This window comes from Dama dama, chromosome 14, assembly GCF_033118175.1.
Source record: "Dama dama isolate Ldn47 chromosome 14, ASM3311817v1, whole genome shotgun sequence".
Taxonomy (NCBI): Eukaryota; Metazoa; Chordata; class Mammalia; order Artiodactyla; family Cervidae; genus Dama; species Dama dama.
This window is the reverse complement of record NC_083694.1, coordinates 53,917,481-53,932,103: the sequence shown is the minus strand read 5'-3', so window position 1 is coordinate 53,932,103 and position 14,623 is coordinate 53,917,481. Positions and strand designations below refer to the sequence as shown.

Here is a 14,623-nt window from a genome sequence, read left to right as displayed (position 1 = left end):
CTGTTCCCTGCTGGTGATGGGAAGTCACTGGCCTCAGCAATCCAGGGACCTGGATATTGAAGTGTTAGTGGGGAGGGAACAGATGGTGTGGACCTGGGAAGCGTGTACCTAGAGTGTTGTAATTGCCTATTTGCAAGGTTACAGTTCTAGAAACTTTGTCTTAGCCTGGGCTCTGAGTGGTGGAGAGGAATTGACTCCCTGAGAATTCTAACCCCTGCCTTCATGGTATGGGATGCTTCTTCTTCCTACCCCACCACAGAGAAATAAGCAAAAGGGGAGAATTAAATCAAGAATTGAATAAAATGTAAGGAATGAAATCCTGTGAGCAAAGAGATAAATGTGGTAAATAATATGTTTACCCACATAAATGTGGATAAATCTTAGCTAGTATTGAGTATATAAAACAACAACAACAGTAATAGAAAAATAAGACTAGTTTGGGGGTTTTAAAAAGGTGGAAGTAAAAATTTGGACAATAAAAATGTAACCCAGGTTTTGGAGGAGTATTCATGAAATGGAAACAATGTAAGGTTTTTATATAATCTGTGTGACAATATTAATTAAGTTTGTCTTTAAAGGCATGCCTGCATTCTCAAATTTTAAACCATTAAAGAATAGAAGTAGAAACTCTACTTTCAAATCTACAGTAAGAGAGAAAACTCAGTTTGTATTAAAAAGAACTCTACAAGGCAGGAAATGAAGAATCACAGAAAAAGCCAGGATAAAAAAAGTAAAAATCTAAGTAATGATGAGAGTTAATCCAAACATTTAACTAATCTGATCACACTAAATTGAAACAGATTGAATTTACTATTTAAAATGATCAGCTAAATGCTGTATAAGAACCCTGTCTAGGCTTTTTTGGTTCTTTCCTACTATCAACTGATTTAGACAGCTATTTTCTAGATATTTGAAATAAATCAGATTTATTTACAACCTTTACATGTCCACATGGTTTATTTTTACTTTGGCTTTATTGCCTTTCTAGTAATGAAAATAGTTTAAAGTATCCCCAGTGTTTATTAGTTATTACTTAAGCATTGTTTACATTGATTCCTTAAAGCAAAAGTGTTTGAAAAGAGATTGAAGTAAAGCAGATCAGTAAAGATTGAAGCAGATTCATTCTCAAAGAATAAACACATATTTTTGCAGGGTTTATTTGGCTGTATGTAAACTTAGCAATCTAGAAAATAGATTACTAGTCCATTTTATTTCTCTTGTGGCAATGCTGATTTTGTATTTCTAAAGCCATTAAGATTTGCAGGGCATTGCTTCTGAATTTAGATTTATGATGTTTGAATAATTTTATGAAAGTTTAATTTGAAAAAAGTCACCTACTAAGTTGAAGAGGAAAACGGATCCTTGAATTTCCCTGGTGATTAACACACAGTTTATTGCACGGAAACTGATTCCAAAGCAGGGAGACTGTGAAACTAGGAAATTTTGCTAGCGTTTTGTGCTTATTTAGTATCTTATAAGCCACTGAATATTCTAGATTGTGTGTTGTGCCATATTACAGTAGTATAATAATAAAACTATATATTCCACAAGTAATTTATTGTGTATACTTTCAAATGAATTCAAATAACAAAAACAAATTTTAAAACTTTCTATATTTGATACAAATTTTTTTTTGTTTTCCAGTGATAAACAGTGTTATCATTATTTAGCCACTAATATGTATGCATAGAACACTGTATCGAGTCCTATTAGTGAGTATGAAGATTTAAACACTATTTTTCCTGTTGCCAGTCTGAGAAACACTTTTCGGGGAAAGAGTTTAGGGAAAACACATTTTCTTCCACCAGAGGTAATTAAAACCAACAAATCATGTTGTTCAGTTGCTCAGTCCTGTTCGACTCTTTGCAGCCCCATGGATTCCAGGGTGCCAGGGTCCTGCCCTTCACTGTCTCCTGGAGTTTGCTCAGACTCCCATCTATTAAGTCAGTGATGCCATCCAACCATCTCTTCCTCTGTCACCCGCTTCTCCTCCTGCCCTCAGTCTTTCCCAGCATTGGGATCTTTTCCAATGAGGCAACTCTTCACATCAGATGGCCAAAATATTGGCGCTTCAGCTTCGGTACCAGTCCTTCCAATGAATAATCAGGGTTGATTTCCTTTAGGGTTAACTGATTTGATCTCCTTGCAGTCAAGGAACTCTCAAGAGTCTTCTCCAGCACCACAATTTGAAAGCGTCAGTTCTTTGGTTCTCAGCCTTCTTTATGGTCCAACTCTCACATCTGTACATAAGTACTGGAAAAACCGTAGCTTTGACTATACAGAACTTTGTCAGCAAAGTGATGTCTCTGTTTTTTAATACACTGTCTAGGTTTGTCATAGCTTTCCTTCCAAGAAGCAAGCATCTTTTAATTTCATGGTTACAGTCACCATCCACAATGATTTTGAAGCCCAAGTCATAGTCATAGTAATGATTTGTAAAAGTTTTTATTTGCCCATAAATTTTGGAATTAACATATAAAATTAATTAATATGCTCTCTCCCTACCATAGAAAGATAAATTTGGAAAAAAATAAATGACTTTATTCATAGTAATCAGTAATACAGTTGATATTTTTCAAATTCTATCCTTTAGATTTCTCAAGAGTTGGCAGGTAGGAAGAAAGCCAGATGTAGGGAGAGAAAGAGGCTGAGAAAAGGGCCCCTTGCTCCTCCTTGGGCGCTAGCCAAAGCAGCTCTTACTTCAGTCTGTTTTATATCCTGAGGTTCTAAGCAAGTTAGGTTGGGGACGACTTTGTGATAAATGTTTCTGCTACTTTTTCTTAACTGAGATTTTTGTTTTTATTTTTAATTTGGGAAAGTATACATAACTGAGATGCTGAGATTTCTGAGTCTCTTTAGACTTTTTTGGTGTGTGTGTAGTTTTAGGTTCACAGCAATATTGAGAGGGAGATACAGAGAATTCCCCTGTTCCTTCTGACCCTACTCATGTATAGTCTCCCATTATCAACATCTCTCTCCAGAGTGGTGTATCTGTTACAATTGATGAACATATATTGACACATCATAATCACGAGTTCACTTGTGGTGTTAATATTCTATGGATTTGGACAAATACATTCATCATAATGGGCTTCTCAGGTGGCCCTAGAACCCACCTCCCAGCACAGAAGACATTAGAGATGTAGGTTCAGTCCCTGGGTGGGTCTGGAAGGTCCCCTGGAGGAGAACATGGCAACTCACTCCAGTATTCTTGCCTAGAAAATCCAGAGGACGGAGGAGCCTGGTGAGCTATAATCCATGGGGTCACAGAGAGTCAGACACTGCTGAAGTGACTTGGCATGTTTGCATGCCTTTCATCATGATAGTATCATGCAGAGTAACTTCTCTGCTCTAAAAATCCTTTGTGCTCTACCTGGAACAACCTGATGGCGCTTCTGACGAAATTATGGAGAATGTCCAATGACTGTATCCTTCTGGAATTTTTAACTCTCAAACTAGTCCACACTGTGTGTGATTTCTTTTGATGCTGCCATATCTACAGAAACATCTGCCATTTCATCCTCAAGTCTCCACACTACTTTTCTTATTCCCACTACTGAAAAATCTTTTTGCAGTACACAATGGCATAACCTTTACTTACACCCCAATATCCTTTACATATTACTTATTTGCTTATTAGCCTGAGAATGAAGTATTATTTCACTATATTGTAGTATGTTATTTTATAGTATCTTATTTTCAGCTCATAAAATAACTTGAGAAATTAAAGACTTATTTTACTAAAATGTTTTTCAGTTTTGAATTATTTACTGCAAAAAAGAGGTTTAATCTTTTTTACCAATAAATTTAACATAAACACAGCAATTGAAGCCAGTATTGTTTTTATTCTATTTTTACTCTAGCACATGCCAAACAAACTACAGCTATACATTTATACTTCCTTAGTATAAGCTGAATGCTGTCATTTGAGGTAATCACTTAACGTAATTACAATGATAAATATAAAGTGGAATGTGGAAATACTCTTCCATGTAAGCAACAGAAAGAAATACTGGCAAATTTATAAAAAACTAACATTATGGTTATGGAAGCTTTGAAAACCAGCAACGTTGTTATCAACACTGGGGCCAAAACTAGTTTTGGAACTTCTCAAAAATCCTCATTTCCAGGTTATTGCCACTATTTGACCTGACTTACAGCTCACTAGAGAAAGCTCCATTGGCAAGATGTTGTTTCTGTTTGACCTGATTCAGAGTCTCCATGGGAAAAGACCTGGACCCCAGGGTGTTGTTGAAAACAGTCAGATGTAGTACCACAACTTTTGAAGGCTATGATGCCAGGTGGGACAAACAGGAGCCCTGTCAAAAATTTGAAAGAAGATCTGGGCAAAGGGCCACAACTTTTTGAAAAATCTCTCACATGTTCCTGGGATGAGAATGTTTTACATGTCCATGCCAGTGTCCTCTCTCAGAAAAACTGCAGAGAGATCTAGTCTCTTACCTCTTGCTGACCGTAAGTCTCTATATATGCTAGAAGTCAAGGGTAAGACAGATGTGTAAGTTGCCTGAGTTTTAACTGCAGCCATGAAATTAAAAGGCACTTGCTCGTTGGAAGGAAAGCTATGACAAAACTAGACAGTATATTAAAAAGTAGAGACATCACTTTGCCGGCAGACCATAAAGAAGGCTACACACAGAGATCCCCTTGGCAAAGGGTTGAAGACACTGACCCAAACCATTTGAGGAAATCTTGTGACTTCTAAGTGGCCCAGTAGCAGCCTTTACTCTGCTAGGTTTAAAAAAATACAACAGAACTGATCAGAGACTTCAGTGGTTCTATACAGCAGGAATTACAGACTCTATTGGATTTAGTTCTGGAAAAGTCACTGAACAAATAAATAACACCATCCACAAAAGTCCAGCCACAATAAACCTGGGAGAGGGAAGGTAGGAACTGATTCTGGAATTGTCACATTTTGCTATCTGAAATGTCTAGATAGCATTTTTTTTGTTTTGGGGGCTTTTTTAGTTTTTAATTTTGTATTGAGGTATAGCTGATTATCAATGTTGTGATAGTGTCAAGTGGACAGCGAGGGGACTCAGCCAACAACATTGTTGTTGTTCAGTTGTTAAGTCGTGTCCAACTCGTTGTGACCCCATGGACTGCAGCACGTCAGGCTTCCCTGTCCTTCACTATCTCCTGGAGTTTGCTCAAATTCATATCCATTGCGTCAGTGATGCTATCTAACCATCTCATCCTCTGCCGCACCCTTCTCCTTTTGCCTTCAGTCTTTCCCAGCTTCAGGTTCTTTTCCAGTGAGTCGACTCTTCACATCAGGTGTCCAAAGTATTGGAGCTTCAGCATCAGTCCTTCCAATGAATATTCTGGGTTGGTTTCCATTAGGATTGATTGATTTGATCTCCTTGCAATCTAAGGGTCTCTCAAGAGTCTTCTCCAGCACCACAGTTAGAAAACATCAGTTCTTTGGTGCTCAGCCTTCTTTATGGTCTAACTCTCACATCCATATCTGACTACTGGAAAAACCATAGCTTTGACTATGCGGACGTCTGTCGGCAAAGTGATGTCTCTACTTTTTAATACACTGTCTAGTTTTGTCATAGCTTTCCTTCCAATGAGCAAGCGCCTTTTAATTTCATGGCTGCAGTCATCATTCACAGTGAAGCCATAGTCCCCTCAGGTCCCCTCCCATCCAGGCTGCCACATAACATTGAGCGGAGTTCCCTGTGCTAATCAGTAGGTCCGTGTTACCCATTTTAAATATAGCAGTGTATCCATGTCCATCCCAAACTCCCTAACTATCCCGTCTCCCCGTTATTCCTCCCAGCAATCATAAGTCTCTAAGTCTGTGAGTCTGTTCTGTAAGTAAGTTCATTTGTATCATTTCTTTTTAGATTCCACATATGAAGGATGTCATACAGTTTTTCTCCGTCTCTGTCTGACTCACTTCACTCAGTGTGACAGTCTCTAGGTGCATCCATGTTGCTGCAACTGCCATTATTTCATTCTTTTTAATGGCTTGTATATTTGCATATTTGTACTACATCTTCTTTATCCATTTCTCTGAAATGTCTAGTTTTTGGCAAAAAAGTTTATGATATACACCAAGAAGCAGGGAAAATTCAGTCCATAAAAACTACCCCATATGTTGGGCTTACTAGATAGAGACTAGTCAACTTTTATAGATAATATTCAAGGAATTAAACCATAATTAAGGAGTGAAGGAGAAATATGACAAATATATCTTTTCAAATAGTATTAAAATAGAAATAAGAAGAAACAAATCAGAACTCTGTAGTTGAAAAGTGTAATAACTGAAAAGAAAAAATAACTGGAGGGACTCATGAGCAAATTTGAGCTGGAAAAACAATCATGAGCAAATTTGAGCTGGAAAAACAATCAGTGAACTCAAGAGGCAGATCAATAGTGATTATTCGGTCTAAGTAATAGGGAGAAAAAAGAATGGAAAAAATGAATGAAGCTTCAGAAACCTGTGAGACACTATCAAGCATACCAATACATACAGTGTAGACTCACAGAAGATAAGATGAAAGAGAAAGAGCCAGGAAAAATTTGAGGAAAGAATAGCCTAGATCTTTCCCAGTTGCTTAATAAACATCACTTTACACATCCAGGGAGCTCAGCGAACTCAGAGTAACATAAACTCAAAATGGAAAAGATCAGGAACTACCAAAACGATTTTGAGAAGGAATAAAGTTTGAGGACTTCTTCTTCCCTATTTCAGATTTATAAAGCTCTAGTTATTAAGACATTGTACTAGCAGAAGAGTAGATATGTATGGATCAATTGATTGAGAATTAAGAATCCAGAAATAAATCCTTATTTATAGTCCATTCATTTTCAGTAAAGGTGCCAAGCAATTCACTGGGGAAAAAGTAGTCTGTCTCAAATGATACTGGGACAATTGGATTCATATCCATCCACATGGAAAAAGATACTAAGGCCTTTACTTCACACCATACACAGAAATTAACTTAAAACTGATCACAGACTTAAATGTAAGAACTAAAACAATAAAGCTGTTAGAAAAAAAAATAGAAAAATCTTTAAGAACTTGGATTAGTCAGTTTTTATAGTTACAATACCGTGTGTTCTATAAAAAAAGATAAATTGGACCTTATACAGTTAAAAACATACCAAAGTACAAAAACTTCTATACTTATCTAAAAAGATAAGCAACAGAATGGTTGAAAATATTTGCAAAACACATTTCAGATGTGTACCCAAAAGTTTCAGAGAACTCAATAATGGGGTTGGAACCATCATGTATTGTTGGTGGGAGTGTGAAGTGATATCCTGCACTGTCTGTCAGTTTCTCAAGAGTTAAACACAAGATTGTAACATGATACAGTATTTGCACTTTTCAGGTATCTGCCCAAGACCTAAATAAATGTCCATACAAAGATTTGAATGTGAGTGTTTAATAGCAACATTATTCACAATAACCAAAAAACTGAAATAAATATCCATAAACCAGTGAGTGGGTGGACAAGATGTGGTATGTCCACACAGTGGATACTATTTAGCAACAGAAAAGTATGAACTACTAACACATTTAAACATGTGGATGGACTGTAGAAACATTAGGTAAAGAAGCCACCCATACATAAAAGTTGCATATAGTATGATTCCATTTGTATAAATTTTCAGAAAAGGCAAATTTATAGAGGTAAAATATAGCATTTGCCTAGGGTAGTGGGTGGTAAATATGCATGGGGGGTCTTATTGGAATGAAGAAAATGTTCTAAAACTGATTTATGATGATGCTTGCACCACTGGGTAAAGTTAGTAAAAATCATTGAATCATATACTTGCAGTGAGTAGATTTTTACCATATGGAAAATGTGTCTCAAGAAAGTTTATTTTAAAAAGCAAATGTGGGAAGCAAAATTGTATTGCATTTTGTTTAACTTGAAGCCCAAAATGGTTACATTACTTTTCTAAAGCCATCAGAATGTAAGGATACATTAAAAATTTTCCGGTGTTTTGGGACTCCTAATACTACTTCTGGGGCCAGGATCTCAAGAAATATCAGTGGAACTCCCTTTCAGACTCACATTGGCATATGTGTCTACACTGTTTTGTACTAACCGTATTCTCCTAGCTGCAAAACAAAACTTACTGTATTTGCTTATCTTTGAAAATGAGTCGTTACCCTTAGTTTTCTAAGTATTATAGGTTGGATATTGTTTCTGAAACATTTGATGAAAAACCCTCAAACCAGTTAAAATTAGCTTTGCTTTCCATTTCTTCATTTACTGCATTTTTTTCTTTTTCTTTTCTGTTTGTTTTTCTTTTAGATCACTGTGTTCACTACTATGATCTTCGTAACACTAAACAGCCAATCATGGTATTCAAAGGACACCGAAAAGCCGTTTCTTATGCAAAGTTTGTGAGTGGTGAGGAAATTGTCTCTGCGTGAGTATTACTCTTTTCAGAAATTGAGTTTAACATGTCATCGTTTACTGGTTTGTAATGTCACCATGGGTTTTGTGAAGAGTAACACTGTGGTATGTGTAGTTTTTCTTAAAATAGTAGAATTTTATAACTTGTTTAATTAAAATACATGTGTATTTTAGTCTGTATTGCTCTCTTTTATATGTTATTTGTGAAGAAAATCTAGATGATGCTATATATGTTAAAGTTGCCCCCTTAAACATTTGAACTTCAGATTGAATTTCAGCCCCTGCTCCTTAAAAACAGAGAAACAACAGTTGATACAGTATAATAATGAGAAGCGTTTCATTTACTAAAGAGCACTAATATGTTTTTATATATTATCTGTATTGTGGTACAATAGTATAATTTTGGGTTTAAAGCAATATTTGATTGACTTTTATGATTCCTTGTTACTTCATCTCCCTATGATTTCATGGTGAGTTTTAAATATATTTTTAAGAGAACTTTCTAAATATGATTGCTTATACCTGACAAATATTCTTTAAGAAGCCTTCTGAACTAGAGAGCTATAAATAAGCTTTTAGTTATCTTTTATTTTGTTGAAGGTAAGAAAGGTGTCAACCAGAAAAATACATCTCAGTTGCTAAAATACTGTTGATTAAGCTTTTCTGCTAACGGGGACAGTCTCTTCTTTCTGTTATCCATTTTATTGTTCTCTTTATTTTATATTACCCTAGTAAAAGCCCATTCTCAGTCTCCTTTTTTCATACATATTACCTCTTCTCAAGCTTAATCATACATTGTTTTCTTTCTTTCACATAGTTTCTAACATATCCTAGGAGATTATTAACACCAGGGCCTTATACTTGGGATCTCCCACCACATCTGTCTCTAGACAGATGGCTCTAGATAAGAACTTGGTAATTTGAGTTGATTTAACAAGGTAATTTGATTGTTATTTAAAAAAAAAGAAAAAAGGGAGAAAAGAAAATGAGAGCTGAATTTCTAAGGGGAGTTAACATAGAAAATTAGTTCACAAATGTATATTAAAAGTGATGACCAGTCAAAAAGTCTCCCTTCTTTAGGAGTAATAATGGGCAGTAAATAATGAAAACTTTATTCAGATTCAATTATGAATGATATATTATATGGCAAAAATATTTTTTCTTAAATTTCAGACTTATAAGTGTTGAATCAGTTAGTTTGATTTCAGCTAGTTGAAGTAAGAAGTGAAGTGTTAGCTGCTCAGTCATGTGCAACTCTTTGCGCCCCGATGGTCTGTAGCCCACCCGGCTCCTTGTCCATCAGATTTTCCAGGCAAGAGAGAATACTGGAGTGGGTAGCCATTTCCTTCTCCAGAGGATCTTCCCCACCCAGGGATTGAACCCAGGTCTCCACATTGCAGGCAGATTGGCAGATTCTTTACTGCCTGAGCCACCAGGGAAGCCGGGAAGCTGAAGTATATGTATGCTTAACTGTATAAATTTGAAATCTTAGTCGACCTTTTTTAATGTAGGTTTGTGGTTTATATATTCACCAGTCTTTTTTCCTTTTTGGTGTTTATAAATCATGATGATTTTCCTCTTGAACATATTTGGTGTTTAGAAGTATGTGAGACGAGTTTACCCACAAGTATATTTGGAAATATGAAAAAAGTGATATTAAAACAATCCTACACATACATGTTGCTGCAACCTCTGAATTCTTTGACTGTATGCACACCCACACACACACATATAAAGGAATTATCAATGTAATATTGCTGAGCAGAAAAAAAAAAAAATTTAAAACAACATAAATGTCAGAAATTCCCTGGCGGTCCAGTGGTTATAGCTCTGCGCTTCCACTGCCAGGGCCCAGGTTCGATTGCTGATCGGGGAACTAAGATTATTGCAAGCCGCGTGGCATGGCCAAAAAAACCCCAAAACCAAAAAACAACATAAATGTCTGAGAATAAATGCTATGCTGAAAAATAATGAGAAGCAATAGAGTTTTGGAAGTTGCAATGTGGCTTGTGAAATAAGTTTCAATCTTAACTCTACTATTTACTAGCAGTGGTACCTTAAAAATATTCTTAACCTTCTGTATCTGTTTCCTCACCTCTGAAATGGAACTGAGAATACTACCTATATGTTGTGAATTTTTGAATAAAATATTGTATGTCAAACATTTAGCATGGTGCCCTATTCTGTGACTGTTAGAGAAAAGATGATTTATTGTATAGTCATTAATAGAGAAATGTGTTTATTTCACATAAAATGTAAAACAAATTGTTGGATGAGGAAGAAGCACTTTGCAAAATAATGTGCTGTATGATTCAATTTTTATAATAAAAAGTCAGAAGTATTGAGTATTTTATTCAAATCCTCAGACTGTCTTTGCATGATAGGGTTAGCATTGATTTTTATATTCAATTATTTTTTGATTAACAACTGCATTTGCATATTAGTAAGGTAAACTGTATAGACCAAACATTCATAGTATTCCTTGCCTGTAGGTACAACTCAGCTGTGAAAATAGTTTATATTTAATATACTGTTATAATTGAACAGTTGAAAAAATGAATCAAATCAGCTGAAATTGGGAACACAACTCCCAATAGAGCTTTCTTATTGTTTGATGGTGGTTGTATGGTGGTATTGATGAATAATTGTTATACTTCTTATGTGCCCAGGGACTATTGAAAGTATTTAAATAAATTCATTTAATTTTTTTTCAGTCTCTTCTAGGATTCGTCTAATCATGTAAAGTAGGAATCATTATATTTCATATTTAATTGATGAAAAAATTGAGGCCAAAGAGTTTGTATTAACTTTGCTAAGGTCAAAAGCAAGTAATAGCATACTGAGCATTCTGACTCAGACAGTCTGGCTCCAGAGTCTGCATTCCCTACCACCAAACTGGATTGCCTCTGATTAGTAGTAGTGATGAGTTTCATGTCATGAAATCTTAGAGGTGTTCTAACTTTTTGTGTTTCTCTCAGTTCAACAGACAGCCAGCTAAAGCTGTGGAATGTAGGGAAGCCATACTGCCTACGCTCCTTCAAGGGTCATATCAATGAAAAAAACTTCGTAGGCCTTGCTTCCAATGGAGATTATATAGCTTGTGGTAAGTGAAACTACTTTCTCCTGGAACTTTTAAATAGGTATCTGTCACCAAAATTGCATTCAGTGGAATAGACGACATACCAACTCAGGAAATGATCATTTAGAAGGTAGCATGCTGAATTTTCTTTGGATTAGAAAAAGCATTAGTCCTTCTCTCCTTCACTGAGCACAAGCCCCAACCATGTGAAACAGCATAAGATTGTTAACTGTCTTATGAGAAGACATTCCTGCTGATATCTTAATTTTGGAGACAGTTGTATCCTTAAGTTTGATGTTCATTTCCCTCTATATAATGTTCCCTTCAATAAACAGTCTGTTTGGGTAGTCTCGATCTGTTATTCCAGGACTCTCGTTGATAATTTGAACAAATTTAAATTAGAAATATGAAAATTTGGTACTGTTGAAATGCTTTAATACATTTGATTCCTGAGTATATGAACTTCCATCAGTACTTTTAAATGACTTGGCCTTTATTCAGTAAAATTAACTATCTCTACATATATATGAACATAAACCTTGTCAAAGCAAATCTCTTACATTGACAAATTGTTCAAACTATTGGTTTGTAGACCACTCATCTTTTATTAGGAAATGGGAAATAAGTTTTTTAGATTATTAAAATCTGCCTTTATAAGTGCTGCAACTTTTTTTTTTCCACTCTAGACAGAAATCTTTTTAAATGTACTTTAAGATTATACTGTAATAACAAGTTTCTGGTTCTTCTCTAGACCTCTACTAAAATGATTTTTATATCAATATTGTTAAATCATTTGACAATGATAATATCTTTAGGTTAGGAAAATATACATTTTTTCCCAGGAATCCTTTTCTCACATGATTCCCAAGAAGTCTTGTGCTCTGGTCTTTCATATTTTACCATAAAAGATTATTAGTCTCTGAACTTAAATGTTGAGTAATAGTTAACTTATGAATGTGAAGTCCTAATACTAAGTTCTCCCATTCTAAACAAAAAAAGATATTTTAAAATAATTATTTAATTTTTTTTTTTTTTTAGGAAGCGAGAACAACTCTCTTTACCTGTACTATAAAGGACTTTCTAAGACTTTGCTAACTTTTAAGTTCGACACGGTCAAAAGTGTTCTGGACAAAGACCGAAAAGAAGATGACACAAATGAATTTGTTAGTGCTGTGTGCTGGAGGGCACTTCCAGATGGGGTGAGTTTTTTTTTATCAGTTTTTCCACCTTGGTGTCTCATATGATGCATTGTGTTTATATATACACAGGTGAGCCTTTTAAGTTTAAAATATAAACTGTTGCATATATTTTCTTTTTTGCTTAGTATTACATCACTAAAGGGAATAGACATTTTAGAAAGTAATAATTGAATTGTCACTAAAGGAACAGTAATTGAAATGTTACATCATGCTGACACGTCTCTCCTGTGTACGCATAGCATCTTATGCATACCTCTGTTACATCATTATCAGATTATCTCTGTATCTCTCCTACAGGACTGGAAATTTATCCAGGAAACATACTGTGTCTCATTTCCCTTTTTAATCACTTGCAGTATAGGCTAAATAAACATTCAGCTGAACCTGATATTATATTAGGAGGAAAAAGTTTGATGTAGATAAAGTAGAGTGGCCTATATGCATACCTAGTTAAGTACTATTTCAGGGCAGAATTTCTGTCTACAAAATACATTTATATGAGAATATTTAAACACATTTGATTTCTTAATAAGAAAGTTGAATTTCCAGGTTGCCCAAAAAAGTTTCTTCAAACTTATCATTCAGTTATACATTTTAAAGTACAAGTTTTCTCATAAGTTATATGAAGAAGTAATTGTTTTCATTGTTTTGATTTTGTAAATGTTAGTCATCTGTTAATGTCTTTTTTTTTTTTTAATAACTTTTTAGGTATTTACTTGGTTTTATTTTTGACACAAAAAATTCTACTTGATAGGTACTTTAAGACCTCTGAGTTCTTGTATAGTTTAAATAGGTGTGTTCAAGTTATCTTGTTTAAAGTTCTGTTACTCAACTTCAGTTTTGGTAGTGGCAGACAAGATGATTTGGACCAACCCTTCCTCTAAGTAGAACTAGAAAAGTTAGACCAAGTATATGTATTTTAAAACCAAAACCGGTTTTAAGTCATTGGAAAATAAACAAGATAGAAAAGAATTAGCAGTCTAGGAATGTGAGCCTGGCTTTTGAATATTCTTTCTCCGCTGGGAACATTTGCCAGTTTTGGTGGAATGTCTGAGAATACTTAGGGTAGCTTCATGGGATCACAGGGAATGCAGTCTAGTGCTCACCACCATATGGGTGAACTCACTTTGGTCTCGGTACCCAGAGGGCTCTACTCTAGAGTAAACCAGTCGAAGATAAGCCCCCAGTGATTTTGCAACCCAATTTCAGGTCACATCAATCCTGAATAAATTGATGTTATCATGGATTGCTGGGGTTCACAGGATGTAAAATTAAATCCTGTCTGCAAGAAGGCCTTCAAGAGAAGATCACCTAAGAATTTTATTTTTTTTTCAAAATTGCAAATATAGTAACTAGGCACAATAAAAAGTAAACAGGCATAGGAAAGGGAAGATGACATGAATAAATTTAGTGTAAGAATTGGACAATAGAAACAAAATCACAGCAACTCTGGGTATTATCAGACATAGTCTGAAAATAACCATACTGACAAAATGAAAGACAAGGTTGAAAATTTCAAATGGGAAATAAAAAGCATTTTTAAAATGAAAATTCTAGAACTAAGAAAACACAATTACCAAAATTAGGAACTTAGTGAATGGGTTGAGTGGAAGATGAGACACAGTTGAAAAGAGAGTTAATGAACTTGTAGTATAGTTAGAAGAAAATATACAGACGTAATCATGGAGAGACAAAAAATGATGAAAAAAAAAGAGGTAGAAGTTGAAGTAAGAAAGTTGACGCTCAGTCATGTCGGACTCTGTGACCTCATTGACTGCAGCCCGCTCAGCTCCTGCCCGTGGAATTTTCCAGACAAGATACTGGAGTGGGTTGCCATTTCCTCCTCCAGGGGATCTTCCCCACCCAGGATTCAAACCCACATCTCTTGCACCTCCTACATGAACAGGTGAATTATTTACCACTGTGCTATGTGGGAAGCC

The 14,623-nt window shown here is 35.3% G+C and overlaps 1 protein-coding gene across 4 annotated transcripts in view; it reads left to right on the top strand.

Annotated features, from left to right (window-relative positions):
- The window catches only part of COP1 (COP1 E3 ubiquitin ligase), a 220,594-nt gene that overhangs the window by 164,095 nt on the left and 41,876 nt on the right, over positions 1-14,623 (top strand). For all 4 annotated transcript variants that reach the window (XM_061160778.1, XM_061160776.1, XM_061160777.1 and 1 more), the window contains 3 exons: positions 8,301-8,418; positions 11,384-11,508; positions 12,523-12,683. In XM_061160778.1, coding sequence (XP_061016761.1) covers positions 8,301-8,418; positions 11,384-11,508; positions 12,523-12,683 — 404 coding nt within the window. The remainder of the gene's footprint in view (positions 1-8,300; positions 8,419-11,383; positions 11,509-12,522; positions 12,684-14,623) is intronic.